This window comes from Panthera leo, chromosome B2 (assembly GCF_018350215.1).
Source record: "Panthera leo isolate Ple1 chromosome B2, P.leo_Ple1_pat1.1, whole genome shotgun sequence".
Lineage (NCBI taxonomy): Eukaryota > Metazoa > Chordata > Mammalia > Carnivora > Felidae > Panthera > Panthera leo.
In genome coordinates, this window is record NC_056683.1 from 63,371,991 (window position 1) to 63,398,518 (window position 26,528).

General features: G+C 38.7%; 1 protein-coding gene across 2 annotated transcripts in view; it reads left to right on the top strand.

Moving 5' to 3' along the window:
* SDHAF4 (succinate dehydrogenase complex assembly factor 4) overlaps window positions 1-26,528 on the top strand; it is a 35,573-nt gene that overhangs the window by 746 nt on the left and 8,299 nt on the right. For both annotated transcript variants that reach the window (XM_042939147.1, XM_042939145.1), the window contains exon 2: window positions 14,178-14,327. In XM_042939147.1, the coding sequence (XP_042795081.1) occupies window positions 14,178-14,327 (150 nt within the window). The remainder of the gene's footprint in view (window positions 1-14,177; window positions 14,328-26,528) is intronic.

A 26,528-nucleotide genomic window follows, 5' to 3' on the forward strand; every position in this document is an offset into this window, starting at 1 on the left:
AGTATGTATGCTTTCAGTAAAAACTGACATTTTTAACCTATTTTTGTTGGAAGCTTTTTTCAATATTTTGAACTTAACCACAATTAGTTTCATTGAGGGCATCCTGGAGAAATTGTGTAAGTTGAAAACAGAATTACTGCTTCTCATATTAATGAATCCCAGATTTCTATGCAGTTTGTTTTCTGTATTCATTTCTCCCCAGATATATTACTTGTTAATTGTAAACATTTAAATGTTCCAGGAAAGAATAATACAGAAAGTGAAAGTCCCATTTTTATCCAGCCTTCAAGGTAATAACTGCACATTTTGTTATGTGTTCATTCACCATCCCTTTTGCACTTGTGTTAAAAACTTAAGAATGAGGTATTTGATACCCAAAACATGTATAACACAAGTTATGAAGCACAGCTTACATTTATGAACCCATTTTGCAATTTAAGAAACAGAATATTTCTGTTATTAAACAGCAACCTGTGTGCTTTTTCCTGATGCAGCCGTGTAATTTTACATGTTTTTGATCTTTATAGAAATGGCTTCTTACCATTTGTATTTTACTTGCTTTTTTCCTACTAACACTGTATTTTAAGAATCATCTATGTTGCTGTGTAAGGTTGTAGTTATTTTCAGTTGTGAGAATATATCGTACGGTTTTTCCATTCTTCTTCTCAGTGGACATTTGGGTAATTCTGGAAACACCAAGATTGGCTGCTACACATTCTTGCATAAGTTATGGGTGTTCTCATGCAAGGAGTGGAATTCTGGAACCTATGGTATAGGCCTTTGCAGTATTACAATGTGATGCCAAGTTGTAAAGGCATTTTCTGTTCCTACTGGCAATTACATTCCTACCAGCAGTGTATTAGAGTTCTTCTTGCTCCACATACTTGTCAATATTCAATAATCATCAGAAAATTTGATTTTTGCCTGTATAGGGTTTTGAAATGGTAGATCATTGTGATTTTGCTTTAGGCAAAATCTGGGTTTTATATCCAGTATCCTAGCTAAATTCCTTTTCTCTTTTAACTTATCCAATTAGAGAAGTTAAACATCTTTTCAAATATTTATATTAGCTTTTTTGGTGAAATCTCTTCATTTTCTTAATGGATTTTTTTTAATGTTTATTTTTGAGAGAGATCGCGAGCAGGGGAGGGGCAGAGAGAGAGGGAGACAGAAGATCTAAAGTGGGCTCTCTGCTGATGGCAGTGAGCTCGATGCGGGGCTCAAACTCCTGAACCATGAGATCATGACTTGAGCCCAGGTCAGATGTTCAACCGACTGAGCCAACTGGCACCCCCATTTTTATCTTTCTTCTTGATATTCTTTACATATATTTGAATGCTAAACCTTTTTTGGTTATGTAAGTGGCAAATAGCCCAGTTTGGGGCTGTTTTTGTCACTCCATGGTGTCTTTAAAAAAAATTATATGCAGTGTAGCACAGTAAAATAATGGTTCTGCATGTACAATCACACATCTTCAAAAGAAAGTTGTCTTTTGATGAACAGATAATCATAATTTTATTGTAATTTTGTCTTGATCTTTTGTTTATTGTCAGTGCTTTGTGATCTTGTCTAAGAAAGCCTTTTCTGCCCTAAAGTCAGAATTATTCTCCTATACTTTCGTCTCAAAGGACCATAGTTTTGCTTTTTATATTTAAGCCTTTATTCTACCAGGATTGATTTTTATATATGGTGTGAGGCAGGAAACCAATTTCATTTATTTTTCATGTCAATAATCAGTTGTCCTGGTCCATATAGTAGACCTTTCCCCCACTGATACAATGCCAGCTGTCTTAAATCAAGTTCACATGAACATATATGCATGGGTTTATTTCTTGGTTTCCTTTTCAGTTGCATCAATTTGTCTATTCCTGTGCTGATATTTATCAGCTGTATTAATAACCATACCTTTATAATAAGTCTTAATATCTAATAGGGTAAATGCCCCCATTTGTTTTTCAGAAGTGCCTTGGCTCTTCTTACATATCTGCTTTGCATATCAAATTCTTTAAAAAAAAAAAGTTCCTGGGGCGCCTGGGTGGCGCAGTCGGTTAAGCGTCCGACTTCAGCCAGGTCACGATCTCGCGGTCCGTGGGTTCGAGCCCCGCGTCAGGCTCTGGGCTGATGGCTCGGAGCCTGGAGCCTGTTTCCGATTCTGTGTCTCCCTCTCTCTCTGCCCCTCCCCCGTTCATGCTCTGTCTCTCTCTGTCCCAAAAATAAATAAAAAAAAAAAAAAAAAAAAAAAAAAAGTTCCTGTTGCGATTTGATCGCTTCTCAATAATTTTTTAAATTATCATTTTCTGACCGCTGCTTATGTATAGATACATAGTTGAATTATTAATGCTTTTGTATCCTGCAGCCTAGCTAAATTACTTTATTAAATAATTTATTTGTAGCTATGTGGGGAGGGTATGTATGCTAGGTAGACACTTATATTATCTGCAAGTAATGAAAATCTAGTTTATTGCTTTCTAATATTTATATCTTTTTTTTCTCTTTCCTTGCTCAGATTTACAGTAACATGTTGATATCTTGTTTGTGATTGTAAAGGGAATGTGTTCATACTTTAAGTGTCATATTAGCTGTAGATGTGCCCTTTATCAGGTTAATGAAGTCCTATACTATGTCTAGAAGGGTTTTTGTTGTTGTTTATGTATTTGTCTGGTTTTTAAGACAATAAATCTTGAAATTTACTGAACTCATTTTTCTTCATCTTCTCAGTGATTATATCATTTTTCTCCTTTAAATCTGGTGAGTTGGTGAATTGTAGATTTTGCTAATCCTCTAGCATTCCTAGAAAATAATTCAAATTGATCATGATTATATATTTTTTTAAGTTTTATTTATTTATTTTTGAGAGAGAGCACAAGGGGAGAGGGGCGGGTGGGGGGAACCAGAGGATCCAAAGCCAGCTCTGTGCAGACATCAGAGAGCCCAATGTGGGGTTCAAACCTTAAACAACTGAGTCACCCAGGCATACCATAATGATTATATTTTTAATATGTTGGATTTGATATGTTTATATTTTGTTTAGAAATTGGCCTGTAATTTTGCTTTTTTGCAATTTCCTTTTCTGGTTTTGAAATTAAGTTATTCTATCCTCTATTCGAGAATCAAATTCGAGAGTCTTCCACCCTTTTGCTGTCTTTGTTATATTTTGCTTAAAGAGGTTATTTATTCCTTGAGTGTTTGGTATAACTCACTATAAAACTATGTGCTCCTCCAGGGAAGATTTTAAATTACTGATGTAATTTCTTCGACAGTTATTGCATTGTTTATCAGGTTTTCTTTTAGTTTTGATAAGTTAAATTTTTCTAGAAAATTGTTCATTTTGTATACTTTGATTATATAGGCATAAAGTTCCCTTTTTAAAAAATTTCTGCTCTCATTATATAATCTACTTTTTAAGTTTTTTTCCTGTTTGTTTATTTTTGAGAGAGAGAAAGAGACAGCCAGCAACAGAGACAGTGTGAGCAGGGTAGGGGCAGAGAGGGAGGGAGACACAGAATCCAAAGCAGGTTCCAGGCTGTGAGCTGTCAGTACAGAGCCCAACACTGGGCTCGAACTCATGAACGGTGAGATCTGGACCTAAACCAAAGTCAGATGCTTAACTGACTGAGCCATCTGGGCTCCCCCCATTATGGAATCTATTTTCTTCATATTATTTATTTTGCCTTCTCTGTCTCTTTTTTTTTTTTTCATATTTGCCTAACTAAATACTTTACAGTAGTTTTAGTCTCATAAGGGAACCAACTCTTGGTTTTGTTGATGCTCTCAGCTTTTTTTTTTTTTAAGTTTATTTATTTATTTTGAGAGAGACAGAGAGGGCACAAACTAGAGAGGGGCAGAGAGGGGGGGAGAGTGAGAGAATCTCAAGCAGACTCCACCCTGTCAGCATAGAGCCCGATGCAGGGCTCCAACTCACAAACTGTGAGATCATGACCTGAGCTGAAACCAGGACGCAGCCAGTGGCTTACTGACTGAGCCACCCAGGCACCCAATCTCTTACTTTTTTATGTCTTTTGTTTGTGTTATCATTTTCTTCTCTAACTGTGGTTATTTTCTTTCCATTTTCTGTGTGTCTCTCTCTTTAAAACAAAACTAAACAAAACATGGAAACGGCGCATCTCCCATGGCATAGTTGGGGCTACAAAAACAAGTTACCACAGTGTGGTTTAAACATCAGACATTTATTTCTCCCAGTTCTGGAGGCTAGGAAGATCAAGGTGCCAGGACATCTGGTCTTTGGTGAGAGCCTACTCCTGGTTTGCAGATGGCCGTCTTCTCACTGTCTCCTCACATGGCAGAGAGCAGAAGGCCACAGCAGGCTCTCTTATCTCTTCTTATGAGGGCACTAATCCCATTCATGAGGGCTCCACTTCATGACCTAATTACCTCACAGAGGGGTCACCTCCTAATATCACTACATCAGGGGTTAGAATTTCAACATATGAATGAGGGTGGTGAGGGGAACTCAAACCTTCAGTCCATAAAATGGGTCTTCTTTTTTTGTTTGTTTTAGAAACATGGTGTGGTGCTTGTTACATAAACAGCATGTGGCTGGATTTTGTTTTGGAGTCTGACAAGTTTATACCTTTTTAACTGAAGAGTCCATTTATAACCATAATTATTGATATAATTGGCTCTATTTCTCCCATCTTTTTTCACTTTCTGTTTGTCATACTTTGAGTTAAATATTTTCTTGTTCCATCTTTTTTCCTTCTGCTGGTTTGGGAGATATACATTGTCTTTTATTGGTTATCCTTGAAATTGAAATGCATACCTAAGGAAGTCTAAAGTTAACACCTTATCCTAAACATTACAAGGTGTAAAAATGCTTTGAATTCACTCACCCTCTACCTTTGTTGTTCACCCTTTTAGGTGTGTATATGTGTGAGTTCTCATGTATATGTTGGAATGGGTTGTGCTTTTGATAATCCCACATCACAGTTGTTAATGGTTTTATACAGTCAATGAACGAAACTTTTATTTTCTCTCTATTCTTATCTCACACTTCACCTTTGGGATCACTTTCTTAAAGTAAATTGCTTAGAAGTTCCTTTCATGACAGTCTTTTGTGGTAAAGTTTCTTAGTGTTCTTTTTGATATATATCTTATTTTTAATCCAAAGATCTGGTTTCTTTTACTTTTTGTTTTTTAAAGGTGGTTTGAATGGGTGTATCATTTTCTCATAGCTCTATCTTCTGGCTTCTATTATGGCTATGGGGAAGTTATCTGTCCAATTTTTGTTCCTTTATTAGTAATCTTTCTTTTATCTGTCTTCTTAGATCTTCCTTTGATGTTGGGATTGTTCATTTTACTTTGTTTCTAGATGTACTTTTTTGCCCCTTTAATTTGGCATTTCTTTGTGCTTCCTACACCTGAAGATTCCTGTCTGCTTTATTTCTCATGGTCTTTCCATTATCTCTTTGTGGAATTATGATTAAACAAACATTTGTTAGACGTTCTCATTTTATCCTCCACATGTGTGAGCTTCTCTTTGGTTATTTTCATCTTTGTCTCTATGCTTTTTCCTGCATAATCGCTTCAGAACTAAATTCTAGACCACAAATTCTCTTTTCAACTGTATCTGTTCTGCTATTTAGCCCTTCGTTTGAGCTTTAACTTTAAATTGTTATATTTCTAAGTTTCTGTGTTTTTTAAGTTGGTCTTGCATAGTCTCTTACTCATTTCTCCTTTTTTTGGCTTTTTTTTTTCCTTGAACACATTAAATAGTTATTTTATATTCTGATGTCAGTGATTTCAGTATGTTGAATCTTTATGGTCTGGCCCTGTTTGTTGATTCTGCTGACTCTTGCTTGTGATGGCTTGTTTCCACACATATTTTCCTGAGATTCTCTCTGTGAGACCTACATGAGACATGGGTTGAGAGAGTATTTTTCAGAGGATTTGCTTCTGCTTTTGCCATGTGACCGGGGCACCTCAACTTTAGACTTGGGTCCACTTTATATAAGGTATTCCCCTCGGGGGGTTTTCGACCGTGCAGATAGCGTGCAATCAGGCATACATAAACATAAGTATGGTCAGCCAGTACTTTCAAAATCTCTAGAAGGCTTCTTTTACACATCCACTCAGAACCAAGGTTGAGATGGACACTTATCCTTCCTTCACAGTTCTCTTCATTAACTGGAAGTTTTTTTCTAGCTCCTTGTTCTTTAGACCAGCAGCATGAGCATCACCTGGAGATTGTTAAAATGCAGAATGCAGATGCCACTCAGACCTACTCAGAATCTGCTTTTTTAACAAAGATCCCCGGGTGTTTTATATGCACATTAAAATCTTCAGGCTCAATTACTTTTCTGAGTGCTGTGCCTCCTTGAGTCTTGGCCTCTGATAGGCTTTCTGTTTTGCTCAGGTTCAAAAGACTCCTCTCCCTGCTGTCCTGGGAGCTCTGTACCCTAAACTCTAGGTGAGAAAGGCACAGGATATATGGTGGTTTAAGTGTTTGGTTACCTCACTGGACTGCTTTGTTAGTTTCTCATTATTTACTTTCTTAAAGGTTCTTTGATTAAAAAATTTTTGTATATTTTTCAACCTTTTTAGATGTTTTATAGCTGTAGGTTTTTGGCATCTCTAATTTATCAAACTGTCAGAAACAAGTTCTGAAAAGTTGTTTGTTGTTTTAATTTTTTAACAGTAATTCAATTTTTTCTGTTGCTTTTATTATTCTTTAAATAATTAAAAAAATTTTTTTTTAAATATTTATTTTTGAGACAGAGGGAGACAGCACGAGTGGGGGAGGGGAAGAGAGAGAGACACAGAATCTGAAACAGGCTCCAGGCTCTAAGCTGTCAGCACAGAGCCCGATGCGGGGCTCGAACCCATGAACTGTGACATCATGATCTGAGCCACAGTTGGACATTCAACTGACTGAGCCACCCAGGGGCCCCTATTATTTCTTCTTTTAGAAGGTCATCTTTGGGGCACTGGGGTGACTCGGTTGGTTAAGTGTCCAACTCTTGATTTCGGCTCAGGTCAGGATCTCACGGTTGGGGAGTTTGAGCCCTGCGTTGGGCTCTGTGCTGTCAGCACAGAGCCTGCTTGGGATTCTCACTCTCCTCTCTACGCCCCTCCTCCACTTGCACCTAGTCTCTCTCTCTCTCTCAAAAAAAAAAAAAAGGTCATCTTGTTTCTTGTAATGTACTTGTAAACACAGTTCCGAATAAGCTTTGGATAAGGCCATATCACCCCTTGATGAAGAAGACATGGGCTTTATGGTGGTGATTTTGTTTCTCAAAGGATAATTTTTGCTTTAAGTTTGTCAGCTATTGCCCATGTAGTTGATACAGTCAGAAGCTTGCTGATGGCCAGAATGTAATACTAACATTAATATACAGCTAACTTTTGAATAATTTGGGGGTTAGGGCCTAAACCCCTGTACCATAAAAAGTCCACATATGACTTTTAGGGTGCCTGGATGTCTCAGTTGGTTAAGTGTCTGACTCTTGATCTCAGCTCAGGTCTTGATCTCAGGGTTGCGAGTTCAAACCTCACGTTGGGCTCCATGCTGGGCGTGGAGCCTACTTAAAAAAAAAAAATCCACGTATAACTTTTGACTTCCCCAAAACTTAACTACTATTAAAGCCTACTGCTGAACGGAAGCCTTAGGATAATGTAAACGGTTGATTAACACGTATTTTGCAGATTACACATATTATATATTCTTACACTAAAGCTAGAGAAAAGGTTATTAAGAAAATCATAAGGAAGAGAAAATACATTTACAGTACTGTGCTGTAAAAAGTCCATGTGTATGCAGACCTGTGCAGTTCAAACTTGTTTGCTCAAGGGTCAGCTGTAATTACTGATGCTTAGTAATTACTGATGCTTACTGATTACTGTTGTTTGACAGGCAGAATCCATAGGAGTGGCTCTGGGGCTCACCTTCACCTCTTTGCTAATCCTTATCATCTGATAGACCCTTTTTTCTTGTTGTCTGCCCATCAAGCTACTCACATGTGTCTCACTGTCACCATGACTGCCAGGTTGCTGTGCATGGACTCATTTCCAAAGCTATAAAGTTTGTGGGTGCCAAAGAGCACAATGTCCCTATCTTCTCTTGTACTGTCCAGAAATGAGAGGAATTCTCCACATTCTGTCACCCTGTTACCTGTCTGCAAAAATAGTTCAACGTAGGCCTCCCTGATCTCAGAGTCCCCTGAGAAAACTGGTTTTTTAGCTTTTCCTTGCAACTTTTTTTTTCTACAGGTAAAGTTCTACACTTTGCAACTCTTCTGTCTTTTCCAACAGCACACCTACCTTCCTGTTCCTTACCAAAAACCCTTTTGTACATTGACTCTTGTGTCCTAGAATTAGGCTCAAGTTATTATTACACTCAGTGTGAGCACATAGAGACATATGCGTTACTTAATTTCTCTGAACTAGCCTGCAAGATAAGTAGAAGTACCCCCATTCTGTAAATAGGGAAACAGACTCAGTGAGATACATACAGTAACTTTGTCAGGACCACATTGCTAATAAGTGGTGTTGCTGTCATTGGGACTCGTGTGATTCTAATGCCCTTGGTTTGCAAGTTTTTTGTTGTTTTTTTTTTTTTTTTTTTTTTACTTCTTTGTTGTATTACTGAAGCAAGGGGCCAAGCTGCTGTAATGGTTCTGCTGATGGGACAGGCAGGACACCTCTGCTTTGACAGGTAATTCGGGGATCCATGTTCTTTTCATCTCATTGCTCCACCATCTGTAGGGCAATGCCGATGATCAGCCTCATATACAGTAGTAGAATTTTACTAGTTATTTACACCTATGTTCTGAATGGTTGGACATACGTTCTGAATGGGCACTGTCTATACAAGTTATTAAATATTTTAAGTATCACCTTGCTCTGGATTTTGTCCACATCTGCATGGTTGAAGCTGGGTCCCTGCCATGTCTATATTACAACCCAAGGAAATGGGAAAAGAAATCCAGGGCAGTTAGCTTGTTGCAAAATTAAGGCAACCTAAAATTTACGCATATCATTTTCGGTCACAACCCATTGGTCACAACTTGGACACATGGATGCTTGGCTGCAGGGAGGCTGAGAAATGTAATCTCTAAGTGAGTGGTCTGATGCTCAGCTTAATAGCAAACAAGGTGGGAGTGGGAATCCTAGAACTAAACGGAAGAAGGGAAAAGTGGCTACTTGAGACATTTAGCAGTCTCCACCACATTGACCTAATGCCACTTTTTCAGGAAATGATTTTGTTCATATTGAACAGAATTACTGCAAATTAAAGACAGTCACACCTGCCCCATCAGATAATTGTGAGCTCTAGTGAGATGTCCTATTTTTAGCTTCTAGCACAGTGCCTGGCACATAGTAGGCATTTAACACATATTTATTACTTGTATTATTTACATTTAGTATATCTGTATCACTTAAGAGGAAAAAGATTTTTTTGTTTATTTATTTTGAGCGAGAGAGAGTAGAAGGGGCAGAGAGAGAGAGAGATAGAGAGAGAGAGAGAATCTGAGCTGGCAGCGAAGAGCCCACCACAGGGCTTGATCTCACAAACCATGAGATCATGACCTGAGCTGAAACCAAGAGTCAGATGTTTTACCGACTGAACCACCCAGGTGCCCCAAGAGGAAAAATTTTTAGCTTCAGATTTTGTCTGCATTATAATTGGCAGCCAAGACTATATTTTGTGCCATTTTTATGATTTTGTATAAGTGCTTAGGAATTTCTACAGATTTGGAACATACCAAGATTAATTTTTACACTGAATATCATTTCAAGCTTTGAGTTAAGAGATTTTTTGATTTGCAAAAGCAACCAAACCTAAACAAAAAGTGCTAATTTTATTGTATTGAGTTGAGCTTGAGTGCACAGGAGCAGGTGGCTATTGGTATATGTTAAATACTTGCTGATTTTTAGGCTTCAAAGTGAGTTATTTGATGTACAGTAGCATAGACTTACTTAGTAACCCGATGCACAGTCTAGTCAGTCATTAGCCACAATTTAGATCTAATCTGTATTATCACTGAATTATCACCACTTACACACAACCTTTCATGCTTTACAAATTTGTAACAGATTTGTAGATGAATAGATAGTTGGACATCAGATGATGGACTGAAGTTTCTATTGTGGAGGATGGCCAAACTTTCTAAATTGGGATATTTTGATGTCAAATGCTAAAGAATCCTATATTTCAGACAAGAAGTGACTAATTAACAAAAAGCCCATGATTTGGAGTGGAAATATCTTTCAATTGAGCATTGTCCATGTTCACCAAAATTTTCAATATAATATTTTTCTAAATAGTTAATCACAATGAATCAAGATCAGATTGTTATATGAAGTATGTTAATATAACCAGAAACTCAGATTTCTATATTTTCCATTTCTTAAATAAAAATAAATGCTGGGGCACCTGGGTGGCTCAGTCGGTTGAGCGTCCGACTTCAGCTCGGGTCATGATCTTGTGGTCCATGGGTTTGGGCCCTGCGTCAGGCTCTGTGCTGACAGCTCATAGCCTGGAGCCTGCTTCGGATTCTGTGTCTCCCTTTCTGTCTGCCCCTCGCCCATTCATGATCTGTCTCTCTCTGTCTCAAAAATAGATAAACATTAAAAAAAAATTAAAATAAATGCTGCCTTATAAGATGTTATTACCAGTTTTTCTCTTTAGCCTTTTAGTATATGTTTAAGTATTATTATGAGAACATAAGAAAAAATGCAATATGTGCTTAGATACTAAAGTGGGAGTTTGAAGGCAAAATGATCTGTACTCTAAGTCAATAAATAAAAATTTTAAATAAATACATGTTTTCATTTTAATGTATATAGAAATTTTTATATAAATTCCAGGTTGGCTGTGGACTGAGCCACCCAAACACCCCTGTAATTTTTTAACTTTCTATAATTTTGTTTATATAATTTTTAAAAATTTTTGTTAATGTTTTATTATTTACTTTTGAGAGGGAGAGGCAGAGCATGAGTGGGGGAGGGGCAGAGTTTTTCTCAGCCAATTAATATCATAAATATGAAGCATTTATATAAGTGAGCATGTAGATGGGAGAAAACTATATTAATCCTGTAGATCATTGTCATAGCTTTATTAAAACATTCAGTTATATATATTTTTTTAATATTTGTGTTTTGTGGGCTCTTGGATTTGTGGGAGAATGCTAGTTTGTATTCCAGTTGGTCAAACTATAATTTCTCTACTCACTCATACAGTAGATAAACAAATGAAGAGCCTGATGTACTATTTTGAAATTGCTAATACAGTTTGTATGTAATTTTAACTTTATCTAATCTTACAAACAAATCTTATATAAATTCCAAGTTGGCTGTGAACAGTGTATATGTATAAAAAGACACACACACACACATCTATATAAATATGTGCATATGTGTGCATATATATATACACACATTATATATGTGTGTGTGTGTGTGTGTGTGTGTGTGTGTATATATATATATATATATATATGTATAATTTTTCAAAGTAATTTCTGTGCCCAACATGGGGCTCAAACTCATGACTCCAAGGTTGCATGTTCTACTGACAGAACCAGCCAGGCTCCCCTATATATAATTTTTTTAACTTTTTTTAATGTTTGTTTATTTTTGAGAGAGAGAGAGAGAGAGAGACACAGAATGTGAGCAGGAGAGGGGCAAAGAGAGGGAGACACAGAAACCAAAGCAGTCTCCAGTCTGTCAGCACAGAGATTGACGTGGGTCTCGAACTCACAAACTGTGAGATCATGACCTGAACCACTGAATCAACTGAGCCACCCAGGCGCCCCTATAATTTTTTATTTTTTTATAATTCTGTTTATATAATTTTTAAAAATTTTTGTTAATGTTTTATTTATTTTTGAGAGAGAGGGCAGAGCATGAATGGGGAAGGGGCAGAGAGAGAGGGAGACACAGAATCTGAAGCAGCTCCAGGCTCTGAGCTGTCACCACATAGCCCGGAACGGGGGTCGAATTCACGAACCGCGAGATCATGACCTGAGCCGAAGTCAGACGCTTAACTAACTGAGCCACCCAGGCGCCCATGTTTATATAACTTTTTAAAGTAGAGGGTAGGGTGATGTAGTGATAACTAGAATATGAATAAAATACATATAATGAAAGAAAATTCTAATTATATGTAATGCTACCAGGAGCTTCCAGATAATACTATGATGATAATAGATAAAATTTGTCACAGTACTCAGTGCTATGCATGAATTGTCTTATTTAATCTATTTAGCAACTCATGAGATAGGTACTCTTACCTTCAATTTAGACAGGAGGAAACAGATTTAGAAAGGGTAAGTCACTTGGGGTGCCTTTGGCTCAGGTCACATACTCAGGGTTTGCTGAGGGTTTGTGAGTTCGAGCTCCGTATCAGGCTCTCTGCTGTTAGCGCAGAGCCTGCTTCAGATCCTCTGTCTCCCTCTCTCTCTGATCCTCCCCCGTGTACATTCTTCCTCTCTCTCTCTCTTTCTCTCTCTCAAAAATAAACATCAAAAAAAAAAAAAAGCGACTTTGTAAGTCGCTTGACAAAGGTCCAACTAGTAAGTGCTTGTATTAGTTTCCTACTGCAGCTGGAACAGATTGTCACAAACTTAGTGGCTTAAAACATTTTCCAGTTCTGGAGGTGAGAAGTCTCTGGACTGAAATCAAAGTGTTAGGGCTATGTTCCTTCTGGAGGCTCTAGGGGGAGAATCTATTTCCTTCCTTTTCCACCTGCTAGAGGCTGCTACAGTTCCTTGACTCATTGCCCCTTTCCTCCATCTTCGAAGCCAGCAATATCCATCAAGGTATTTCATACTGCTCTCTCTCTAGTTCTCTCTTCCAGTTGTCTCTTCCCCTTTTAAGGATTCTTGTGGTTACAGCAGACCCACACAGATAGTACAGGATAATCGCCCTGGTCCAAGGTCATCTGATGAGTAGCCTTAATTCGAACTGCTACCTAAATTCTCCTTTACCATGGAACCTAACTTATTCATAGATTCTGGGTATTAGGCTCTGATCTTCAGAAGCCATTATTCCACTTAACCACAGTGGTGGAACTGGAACTGGTCCCTACCTTGGTTTGCCTTGGAGCCATTCCTTTAGAAAGTTGAAAACCCAACCCTGAGGTCATTTTTTCAGGGTGGTTTAGCCTTTTGACCATTATCTTGACAAGGGTTGCATAACTTTCATAGTACTGAAAGTTGTTCAACTTTTCTCTTTATAACCTATAGTGAAAGTGATCTCACTTTTATATTGTAAATGCCTAATACATTTTTAAATGTTAATTGGCAGGAAAAGAAGACCATGATTAGGATTCAAATATATTTTAATTAGGATTAAGATTTATTTATTTATTTATTTATTTATTTATTTATTTTTCTTCACTATATGAAATTTATTGTCAAATTGGTTTCCATGCAACACCCAGTGCTCATCCCAAAAGGTGCCCTCCTCACTACCCATCACCCACCCTCCCCTCCCTCCCTCCCCCCATCAACCCTCAGTTTGTTCTCAGTTTTTAAGAGTCTCTTATGCTTTGGCTCTCTTCCACTCTAACCTCTTTTTTTTTTTTTTCCTTCCCCTCCCCCATGGGCTTCTGTTAAGTTTCTCAGGATCCACATAAGAGTGAAAACATATGGTATTTGTCTTTCTCTGTATGGCTTATTTCACTTAGCTTAACACTCTCCAGTTCCATCCACGTTGCTACAAAGGGCCATATTTCATTCTTTCTCATTGCCACGTAGTACTCCATTGTGTATATAAACCACAATTTCTTTATCCATTCATCAGTTGATGGACATTTAGGCTGGATTAAGATATATTTAAATCACAAGTCCCTTGCGATTTAAATAGTAAATCCTGTCATTAAACTTTGTACTATTTAGTTACTGTTAATGATCTCATTTCTGATATTTTGGGCATTGCTTCAGACAGGAATCAGTATTTTATATTAGAAGTTTTTATGATTTTGATAATGGTTAATTTATTTCAGAGCTCTTCTTTTTAAACTGATAATATTAGTTGCCTCCAAGGAAGGGAAATGCCTGTCTGGAAGATAGAGGGAAGATTTTTAGCTATATGTCCTTTTGTACTTTTTGAACTTTGATCAAAGTGAGTGTATTAACTAAAAACAAATAAATTGTTAATTTTTTAAAGTAGAATAAATAAGCAGCTCCTATTTTTTCACTGTCTCCACTCTCTAGGATCACCACTTGTGTGTTGTTCCGTGAGGAAAATGAGTTCTCAAGGAGAAAAATCCAAACCCATCAAACAGTCTCATAAGAAGCCAAAGGTACCAGAAGGTCGTTTTGATGCACCAGAAGACCCTAATTTAGAGAAAGAACCACTGACAAGTGAGTATAGGCACGTCTCACAGATATTACAGGTTTGGTTCCAGAATACTGCAATAGAGCAAATGGCAGTAAAGCAAGTCACATTATTGTTTTGATTTTCCAGTGCATATGAAAGTTATGTTTACACTCTATGGCAGTCTATAAAGTGTGCATTAGCATTGTGTCAAAAAAAAATATGTATACCTTAATTTAAAAATACTTTATTGCTGGGACACCTAGGTGGCTCCATCGTTGAGCGTCCGACTTTGGCTCAGGTTGTGATCTCATGGTTCATGAGTTCGACCACTGCATTGGGCTCTTTGCTGTCAGCACCGAGCCTGCTTGAAATCCTTTGTCCCCTCTCTCTTTATCCCTCCCCCCAAAAAATAAATAAATATTAAAAAATACTTCACTGCTAAAAAATCCTAACCATCATCTGAGTTTTTAGTAAGTTGTAATGCTTTTTCTGGTGGAGGGACTTGCCTTGATGTTTATGGCTGCTGACTAATCAGGGTGGTGGTTGCTGAAGGTGGGGGCTGTGGCAATTTCTTACAACAGGACAACAGTGGAGTTTGCTGCATTGATTTATTCCTTTCATGAAAGATTTCTCTGTAGCAGAGATGCTGTTTGATTACCTACAATAGAACTTCTTTCAAAATTGAAGTCAATCCTCTCAAGCTCTGTTACTGGTGTATCAACCATGTTTATGAAATATTCTGAATCCTTTGTTACCATTTCAACAATTTTTTTAATTTTATTTTTTAATATGAAATTTATTGTCAAATTGGTTTCCATATAACACCCAGTACTCATCCCAACAGGTGCCCTTCTCAGTGCCCATCACCCACTTTCCCCTCCCTCCCACCCCCATCAACCTTCAGTTTATTCTCAGTTTTTAAGAGTCTCTTATGGTTTGCCTCCTTCCCTCTCTGTAACTTTTTTTTTCCCCTTCCCCTCCCCCCATGGTCTTCTGTTAAGTTTCTCAGGATCCACATAAGAGTGAAAACATATGGTATCTGTCTTTCTCTGTATGACTTATTTCACTTAGCTTAACACTCTCCAGTTCCATCCACATTGCTACAAAAAGCCATATTTCATTCTTTTTCATTGCCACGTAATATTCCATTGTATATATAAACCACAACTTCTTTATCCATTTATCAGTTGATGGACGTTTAGGCTCTTTCCATAATTTGGCTATTGTTGAAAGTGCTGCTATAAACATTGGGGTACAAGTGCCCCTATGCATCAGCATTCCTGTATCCTTTGGGTAAATTCCTAGCAGTGCTAATGCTGACTTACAGGGTAGATCTATTTCTAATTTTTTGAGGAACCTCCACGCTGTTTTCCAGAGCAGCTGCACCAGTTTACATTCCCACCAACAGTGCAAGAGGGTTCCCATTTCTCCACATCCTGGCCAGCATCTATAGTCTCCTGATTTGTTCATTTTGGCCACTCTGACTGGCGTGAGGTGTTATCTCAGTGTGGTTTTGATTTGTATTTCCTGATGAGGAGTGACGTTGAGCATCTTTTCATGTGCCTGTTGGCCATCTGGATGTCTTCTTTAGAGAAGAGTCTATTCATGTCTTCTGCCCATTTCTTCACTGGATTATTTGTTTTGCGGGTGTGGAGTCTGGTGAGTTCTTTATAGATTTTGGATACTAGCCCTTTGTCTGATATGTCATTTGCAAATATCTTTTCCCATTCCATCGGTTGCCTTTTAGTTTTGTTGATTGTTTCCTTTGCAGTGCAGAAGCTTTTTATCTTGATGAGGTCCCAATAGTTCATTTTTGCTTTTAATTCCCTTGCCTTTGGAGGTGTGTTAAGTAAGAAATTGCTGCGGCTGAGGTCAGAGAGGTTTTTTCCTGCTTTCTCCTCTAGGGTTTTGATGGTTTCCTGTCTCACATTCAGGTTCTTCATCCATTTTGAGTTTATTTTTGTGAATGGTGTAAAAAGAGTTTATTTTTGTGAAAGTGGTCTAGTTTCATTCTTCTGCATGTTGCTGTCCAGTTCTCCCAGCACAATTTGTTAAAGAGACTGTCTTTTTTCCATTTGATATTTTTTTTCCTGCTTTGTCAAAGATTAGTTGGCTATACATTTGTGGGTCCAATTCTGGAGTCTCTACTCTATTCCATTGGTCTATGTGTCTGTTTTTTTGCCAATACAATGCTGTCTTGATGATTACAGCTTTGTAGTAGAGACTAAAGTATGGGATTGTGATGCCTTCCGCTTTGGTTTTCTTGTTAAATATTACTTTGGCTTTTGGGGGTCTTTTGTGGTTCCATACAAAATTAGGATTGCTTGTTCTGGCTTTGAGAAGAATGCTGGTGCAATTTTGATTGGGATTGCCTTGAACGTGTAGATTACTTTGGGTAGTATTGACATTCTAACAGTATGTATTCTTCCAGTCCATGAGCACGGAATGTTTTTCCATTTCTTTCCTTGAATCTTCTTCAATTTCCTTCATAAGCTTTCTATAGCTTTCAGCACACAGATCTTTTACATCTTTGGTTAGGTTTATTCCTGGGTATTTTATGATTCATGGTGCAATTTGAATGGGATCAGTTTATTTATCTTTCTGTCGCTTCATTATTAATGTATAAGAATGCAACTGATTTCTGTACATTAATTTTCTATCGCAACTTTGCTGAATTCCTGTATCAGTTCTAGTAGACTTTTGGTGGAGTCTGTTGGGTTTTCATATATAATATCATGTCATCTGCAAAAAATGAAAGCTTGACTTCATCTGTGCCAATTTTGATGCCTTTGATTTCCTTTTGTTGTCTGATTGCGATGCGAGAACTTCCAACACTATGTTAAGCAACAGCGGTGAAAGTGGACATCCCTGTCATGTTCCTGATCTCAGGGGGAAAGCTCTCAGTTTTTCCCCATTGAGGATGATATTAGCTGTGGGCTTTTCATAAATGGCTTTTATGATGTTTGAGTATGTTCCTTCTATCCCGACTTTCTCGAGGGTTTTTATTAAGAAAGGATGCTGAATTTTGTCAAATGCTTTTTCTTAATTGATTGACAGGATCATATGGTTCTTATCTTTTCTTTTATTGTGATGTATCACATTGATTGATTTGCGAATATTGAACCAGCCCTGCAGCCCATGAATGAATCCCACTTGATCATGGTGAATAATTCTCTTTATATACTGTTGAATTTGATTTGCTAGTATCTTGTTGAGAATTTTTGCATCCATATTCATCAGGGATATTGGCCTGTAGTTCTCTTTTTTTGCTGGGTCTCTGGTTTGGGAATCAAAGTAATGCTGGCTTCATAGAATGAGTCTGGAAGTTTTACTTCCCTTTCTACTTTTTGGAACAGCTTGAGAAGGATAGGTATTATCTCTGTCTCTTATAGACAGCAAATAAATGTGTCTTGTTTTTTTATCCATTCTGATACCCTATGTCTTTTGGTTGGGGCATTTAGTCCATTTACATTCAGTGTTATTATTGAAAGATATGGGTTTAGAGGCATTTGTGATATCTGTAGGTTGCATGCTTGTAGTGGTGTCTCTGGTACTTTGTGGTCCTTGCAACATTTCACCCACAGAATCCCCGTGAGGATTTCTTGTAGGGCTGGTTTAGTGGTGATGAATTTCTTCAGTTTTTGTTTGTTTGAGAAAACTTTTATCTCTCCTATTCTGAATGACAGACTTGCTGGATAAAGGATTCTTGCTGGATAAAGGATTCATATTTTTTCTGTTTATCACATTGAAGATTTCCTGTCATTCCTTTCTGGCCTGCCAACTTTCAGTAGATAGGTCTGCCACTAGTCTTATTGGTCTCCCTTTGTAAGTTAGAGCCTGTTTATCCCAAGCTGCTTTCAGAATTTTCTCTTTATCCTTGTATTTTGCCAGTTTCACTATGATATGTCATGCAGAAGATCGATTCAAGTTACGTATGAAGGGAGTTCTCTGTGCCTCTTGGATTTCAATGCCTTTTTCCTTCCCCAGATCAGGGAAGTTCTCAGCTATGATTTGTTCAAGTACACCTTCAGCCCCTTTCTCTCTCTCTTCTTCTGGAATTCCTGTGATATGGATATTGTTTCGTTTGATTGCATCACTTAGTTCTTTAATTCTCCCCTCTTACTCCTGGATTTTTTTATCTCTTTTTCTCAGCTTCCTCTTTTTCCATAATTTTATCTTCTAATTCACCTATTCTCTCCTCTGCCTCTTCAATCCGTGCTATGGCTGCCTCTATTTTATTTTGCACCTCATTTGTAGTATTTTTTAATTCATCATGACTATTTTTTATCCATTGATCTCTGTAGTAATAGATTCTCTGCAGTCCTCTATGCTTTTTTCAAGCCCAGCGATTACTTTTATGACTATTATTCTAAATTCTTGTTCCGTTATATTGCTTACGTTGGTTTTGATCAGTTCATTAGCTGTCGCGACTTCCTGGAGTTTCTTTTGAGAAGAATTCCTCCGTTTTGTCACTTTGGCTAGCTTTCTCTACCTTATGCGTTTTAAATTTTTTTTTTTTTTTAACGTTTATTTATTTTTGAGACAGAGAGAGACAGAGCATGAATGGGGGAGGGTCAGAGAGAGGGAGACACAGAATTGAAACAGGCTCCGGGCTCTGAGCTGTCAGCACAGGGGCCTGATGCGGGGCTCGAACTCACGGACCGCGAGATCGTGACCTGAGCCGAAGTCGGCGCTCAACCGACTGAGCCACCCAGGCGCCCCTACCTTATGCGTTTTAAAAGCTTGTGTGCTCTGCACCTGCAAGCACTGCTATATTAAAGGAGGGTCATATACTGTCCAGGGCCTGGCCCTTCGGGAGGTGTTTTTTTTGGGATTGTTACTTGCTCTCTGTCGTTGTGACTGTGGTTATTTTATTACCCTACTCGTAGTAATATTTTGTACCCTCCACCAGATGTGCTTTGATTTGTTCCTTGGAGTAGCCCTGTAAAGGAAAAACTGATAGACAAACAGGAGACAAAAACACTCAAACACACAAACAACACAAACAAATAAACAAAAACAAAAACCTAAACACTAAAAACAAAAAAACCCAAAACACGGACTACAAGTAAAGAAGAAGGTGGAGGCAGTGCTGATGGAAGAGCACATACAAAGAGAGAAATGACAGGGGCGGGGGCAGGGAGGGGCTGTGGGGGTGTGTGTGTGGAAATAAAAGTTGACTAGGCAGAGAGACTAAAAGGCTTAATCCAGAGGGAGAGAAAGGAAAATAAAGAAGGAGGCGGGAAAAACGAAACGAAGATAAAATTACCCAGACAGGGTAGATGGTATATGGCTAGATTATTCTAGAGAAAGAGAAAGGAGTGTAAAGAAGGAGGTGTAGAACATGTATCAAGACAATGGATTAAATATGCCTGTTTAGACAGACCAATAACCAGAGTAACCAGCCTAGGGGAGGGAAGAGATAAGGAGGAGAAATTGGTTGGGGGTGAGAATATATCTATATATCCAGAATTGACCTAGAGTTAATCCAGGCAATGCTGCATTGCTTGTCTCAAGTAGCTGTCTGCAGGGTCTGTGCCACTCTGGTGGGTACATAGTTACCCAGTGCAGAGGGGCATGGTTTGGCATTATCTGGACCCACCTCCACTATGGACCCCCAGAGTGATCCCTGAGGCCCTTCCTTGGTGGTGGTGGGGGAGGGGGGAATGGTGATCTTCCAGTCTCTTCTCCACGGAGCCAGACCTGGTGGACTGTTGTTTGAGTCGTCCTCACTGTGCTGCGGGCGCAGATGGGGCAGTCCTTCTCGCTCCACCAACTGCCTTGACCCTGTGCTTGGCTAGAATTCAAAGTCCTGCTCTGTGCTCTCTGGTGCTGGGAAAGCGCCTCTCGGTGCTGCAATATGTGTTCCCGACTGGCTTTGTCTGTGCCACCGCACTTCAGGGAAGACTGACTTCTGTTGCGGACTTATTGCGACTGAGAGCTGCTGCCCTTGCCACAAGCCCCTGGGGTGGCAGATGCAGGCAGGCTTTGTCTTTTCCCACAGCACTCCAGGGAAACTGGAGCTGCCTTACCCTCCTGCAGACTGAGCCCTCGGCCCAGCCACTGCGCCCCAGGGTGGCAGATGCAGGCAGGTTCTGTCTCCAGGGAGGGAACCACTTTCTCCAGCTGCGACTGAGCCTCTGACCTACCACCACACCCAGGCCTGGCTTCCTTCCTCCCCAGGTGCTCGAACAGGGAGCTGGCCCCAGTCTGAAGAAAGCCCCACAGTTAGAGATAAGATCCCTCTCAGTCTGAGTCCAAGGTCTTTCTCCTGTCCAGCTAGGTCCTGTACTTCCCTAGAGGCTCTTTCTCTTCCCTTTGTCTCTCCACAGAAGGGGGTCCCTCCCCAGAAGGGGGTCCCTCCCCTCTGTGCCCACACGGCCTTTTTTATTTCCCCCAGTTCGCAGTTACCCACCTATCTTTTTTCCAGCTTTCCCATTTTCTTCCTAGTAGATTCAGTCTCTTTTCCTCCCAGGCTCTGGTGTTGAAAGTCCTTTGGCTTCTACACTTCTTTGTTTGAGAGACGCGGGACATATGGATCCCCCTACTTCTCCGCCATGTTGGCCCTCTCACCATTTCAACAATCTTCACAGCATCTTCAGTAGGAGTAGATTCATCTCAAGAAACCATTTTCTTTGCTCATCCACAAGAAGCAACTCCTTACCCATTAAAGTTTTTTTTTTAAGTCTCTCTCTCTCTTTTTTTTTTTTTTTTTTTTTTTTTTAGTGTTTATTTATTTTGAGAGAAAGAGAATACATGCATGAGCCAGGGGTGGGGGCAGAGAGAAGGGAAGAGAGAGAATTCCAAGCAGGCTCCTGAGCTGTCAACGTGGTGCTCAATCCCACAAACCAGGAGTTCATCACCTGAGCCAAAATCAAGAGATGATTGATTTAGAGATCAAGAGTTAATGAGCTACCCAGACACCCCATTGTCCATTAAAGTTTTAAATCAAGATTGCAGCAATTCAGTCACATCTTCAGGGTCCACTTTTAGTTCTAGATTTCTTGCTATTTCTATCACATCTGCATTTTCCCCAATGAAGTCTTGAACCCTTTAGAATCATTTATGAGAGTTGGAATGAAATTCTTTTCAACTCCTTGTAATGTTATGTTGACCTTTTCCCATGAATCACATATGTTCTTAATGGCATCTAGAGTGGTGAATCCTTTCCAGAAGGTTTTCAATGTAGTTTGCCCAGATCCATCAGAGCAATCACCATCTATGGCAGCTGCAGCCTTATGAAATGTATTTCTTAAATAATATGACTTGAAAGTCAAATGACTCCTTGATCTTTGGGCTGAAGAATAGATGTTGTGTTAGGCATGAAAACAATATTAATCTCATTGTACATCTTCATCAGAGCTCTTGGGCACCAGGTGCATTGTCAGTGAGCAGTCATATTTTGAAAGGAATCTTTTTTTTCTGAGCAGTAGGTCTCATCAGCAGGCTAAAATATTCAGTAAACCATGTTGTGAACAGATGTGCTGTCATCCAGGCTCTGTTTTTCCATTTATAGAGCATAGGAAGAATAGATTTAGCATGGTTTTTAAGTGCCGTAGGATTTGTGGAATGGTAAATGAACACTGGCTTCAGCTTAAAGTCACCAGCTACATTAGCCCCCCTAACAAGAGAGTCAGCCTATTCTATGAAGCTTTGAAGGCAGGCATTGACTTCTTTTCCCCAGCTATGAAAGTCCTTTTTCCATAGAAGGCTGTTTTGTCCACATTGAAAATCTATTGTTTAATGTAGCCACCTTCATTAATTATCTTAGCTAGATCTTCTGGATTGCTTGCTGCAGCTTCTATATCAGTGCTTGCCGCTTTACCTTGCCCTTTGATGGTATGGAGATGGCTTCTTTCCTTAAACCTCATGAACCAAGCTATGCTAGCTTTAAACTGTTCTGCAGCTTCTTTACCTGTCTGTCTTTAAAGAACTGAAGAGAGTAGGCCCTTGCTCTGGAAGGCTTTATCTTAAGGGAATGTTGTGACTGGTTTGATCTTCTATCCAGACTACTATAATGTTCTCAATGAGCAATAAGGCTGTTTTGTTTTCTTATCATTTGTGTATTCACTGACGTGGCACTTTTAATTTCCTTCATGAACTTTTCCTTTGAGTGCACATTTTGGGTAACTGGTTATCACAAGAGGCCTAGCTTTTGGCCTGTCTCAGCTTTCAATGTGTACCTTCCCTGTTAAGCCTACTCATGTCTAGCTTTTGATTTAAAGTGAGAGACATGTGACTCTTCCTTTCATTTGAACACTTAGAAGCCATTGTAGGGTTATTAATTGGCCCAATTTTAGTCTTATTTTGCTCCCGGGAATAGGGAGGCCCAAAGAGGGGGAAAGACAAGGGAATAGCTGTTCATGGAACATTCAGAGCATTCACAATGTGTATCAGTTAACTGTTTTATATGGATATGAGCCCTGATGCCCCAAAACAATTAGAATAGTAATATCAAAGATCACTCATCACAGATCACAATAGCAAATATGATAATAATGACAAAATTTGAAATATTGTGAGAATTACTAAAATATGACACAGAAACACAAAGCAAGGAAATGCTGTGTGGAAAAACGGCACCAATAGACTTGTTCACTGTAGGGATGCCACAATTTGTAAAACATGCAGTATCTCCGGCTCCTGGGTATTTCACTTGGTTAAGTGCCCAACTCTTGATTTCAGCTCAGGTCATGATCTTGTAGTTCATGGGTTTGAGTCCTGTGTCAGGCTTGTGCTGCTGACAGTGTGGAGCCTGCTTGGGATTCTCTCTGCCCCTCCCTCCCTCTCTCTCTTTCTCTCTCTCTCTCTCAAAATTAATAAACTTTTTTTCAAATGTAGTATGTGTGAAGCACAATAAAATGAAGTATGCCTTTATAGTAAAGCTCCTTCCTTAATTTTTGAAGTATCAAAATATTTTAGTTATTGAAGAGAAAGAATGAAAGAAATATGTTATTGTTTATAATTCTTTATTAACAATAATGAAGCATATTTCACAATGACTAAATTCCCATATTGACCATCAATATGTGTAGATCAAAAAAAAAAATAATTTCTAAGCCCCCTGACATTGATTGATTGTGTTTGATTGTTTTATTCGTTATAAGCCATTATTCATATGACAAAGTATATGAACTGAGACCTGCTTTGATCTGAGTAACAGAAAACCACTTGAGCAGACTTAAACAAGAGGTAGTGTAGGTTGTTATTGGGCTACGAGGTACATAGGTGGGGTACTCAGGGCAGTGATGCTGCTGGACCTTGGAAAAAAACAGACCTTAGGAGTAAACAGTATATGGAAACCAGGATATTCTCCCTCCTTCTCTTGTCCCCGGTCTCTTCTTTTTGTTGTTTTCTGTCATTAGACTCCCTTTTTTTTTTTTAATTTTTTTTTTAACGTTTATTTATTTTTGAGACAGAGAGAGACAGAGCATGAACGGGGGAGGGTCAGAGAGAGAGGGAGACACAGAATCTGAAACAGGCTCCAGGCTCTGAGCCGTCAGCACAGAGCCCGACACGGGGCTCGAACTCACAGATTGCGAGATCATGACCTGAGCCGAAGTCAGCCGCTTAACCGACTGAGCCACCCAGGCGCCCCCCTAGACTCCCTTTTAAGTCCACTGGGCAGAAGGAACTGTTCCCAGCATCTACTCAGGTCAATAGAGCAACTAGCTGAAAATAACTAGTTGTTTAGTTATAATTCCAAAAGTATTTTATTTTATTTTTAGTAGGCTCCACACCCAGCATGGGGCTTGAATTCATTACTCTGAGACCAAAAGTTGCCTGCTGTACCAACTGAGACAGCCAGATGCCCCTCTAATTCAAAATTTCCTAAGAAAAGAGCTCATTGGCCAAGCTTGGATTGGGTGCCTATAGCTAAATCAATGTGGGTGGCACTGGGGTGGGTCACAGGTGAAGGTGGTGGTTCTCACTGTAGCCATATAGTTGGAGAAAGAGAAGAGGAAGTTTGGAGAGGAAAGGGGTTTTTGAGGATGGTGGGATGATAGACTAAACATTGTTTTGTATTTAGTGTACACAAAATTCCACTCATGTTCTAAAGCTGTGGGTTTTTTTTTAAAGTTTGTTTGTTTGTTTGTTTGTTTGTTTGTTTGTTTTGAGAAGGAGAAGGGCGAGCAAGCCGGGAAGGAACAGAGAGAAAGGGAGAGATAGAATCCCAAGCAGGCTCCATGCTATCAGCACAAAACCCAGTGTGGGGCTTTGATCTCACAATTCGTGAGATCACGACCTGAGCTGAACAAGAGTGGGCTGCTTAACCAATTCATCCACCCAGGCACACCAAGCTCTGATTTTTAAAATGGTACTTTATTTTTATTCTGTACTCTTTTGTATCTTTGAATTGTGGAACATGTGCATGCATTTGCTATTCAAAAAATAACGTTGTAGACAGCATACATGCAAACATACCAGTTTGAAACTTTGGCAAGGCTGCCCTGTTTGTCTAATTTATCCAGTCTCCTGAGAGTTAACCCATCTATGCAGTGAAGCATCCTAAGTAAGAAGATAATCAACAGAGGATATAGGGACCTGTATCTGGAACTCTTCAGAATATGAAAACTTCTGTTTTCGTTCTTTCAGTTAAATATTTCAATTTATAGCATCTTTTCTAAGCCCAGTCTAATAACCAGATCAATCTGCCAAAATGATGGAGACCATTAAAGAGTTGGTATAATCTAAAGGTAAAATTCTTTCCTGGTTTTAGCCAAGCACAAAAATCTGAGAGGAATATTTTCATTAAAGCATCATACACAAAAGCAGCAATCCCAGAAGTAAACCCCCACCTATTGCTCAGTTGGTTTTTGAGAAGTTTGCCATGTTCATTCGGTGGTGGAAAGGACAGTCTTTTCTATAAGTGGTTCTGGGAAAACTGGATAATCACATGCAAAAGAAAAAAATTGTACCCTTACCTTATACCATATATAAAAATTAACTCTAAAAATGTCGAAAACCTAAAATTAAGAGGTAAGCCTATAAAATTCTTAGATGAAAACATTGGGGAAAATCTTCATGATATTGAGTTTGACAACTGTTTAATTGCTATGACACCAAGAACATAGATGACAAACACAAAAAATAGATAAAATTGCACATTAGCAAAATTAATAAATTTTGTACATCAAAGGACATTATCAAGAAAGTAAAAAGATAACCTACAGAATGGCAGAAATATTTGTAAATAATATAGCTGACAAAGAGTTAATATCCAGAGTATGTGAAAAGCTCCTACAACTCCACAAAAACAACCTAATTCAAAAATGGGCAAATGACTTGAACATACATTTCTCTAAAGAAGATATACAAATAACTAACAAGCACTTGAAATAGGGCTCAACACCACTAATTACAAATCAAAACTACAGTGAGATACCACTTCAACTGCAGTGGGTGTGTATGTTGGCTACAATTTAAGGAAAACTGGAAAACAAGTGATGGCAACAACGTGGAGCAACATAGCAACTGTTCATAGCAACTTTATTCACAATAGCCGAAAGAAACAACTCAGATGTTCATCGATCGGTAAATGGGTAAACAAAATGTGGTAAGTACATATAGTGGAATACTATTTAGTCATTAAAAGGAATGGCATGTTATTTTATTTATTTTTTATTTTTTTTTTAATGTTTATTTATTTTTGAGACAGAGAGAGACAGAGCATGAACGGGGGAGGGGCAGAGAGAGAGGGAGACACAGAATCTGAAACAGGCTCCAGGCTCTGAGCTGCCAGCACAGAGCCCGACGCGGGGCTCGAACTCACAGACCGTGAGATCATGACCTGAGCTGAAGTCAGACGCTTAACCGACTGAGCCACCCAGGTGCCCCAGGAATGGCATTTTAATAATGTGCTACAATATGGATGGACCTTGAAAACATTATGGTTAGTGAAATAAGTTAGACACAGAGGGACAAATACATGATTCCACTTAAATTATGTACCTTGAGTAGGCAGATTCATAGAGACAAGGTAGAATAGAGGTTATCAAAGTCTAGAGGAAGAGAGAAAGGGAAAGTTTTTGCTTAATAGGTATAGAGTTTATATTGAGGATGATGAAAAACTTGTGGGTGTAGATAGTGTGATAGTTACCAATGAGAATATATATAGTCAGTGCCACTGAATTGTACACTTATAAGTGGTTAAAATGATAAACTATATCATAATGGGATTAATATGATAAATGTTATATATATTTCACATAGTAAAGAAAAAAGCACATTTCAAAAGGTAATCA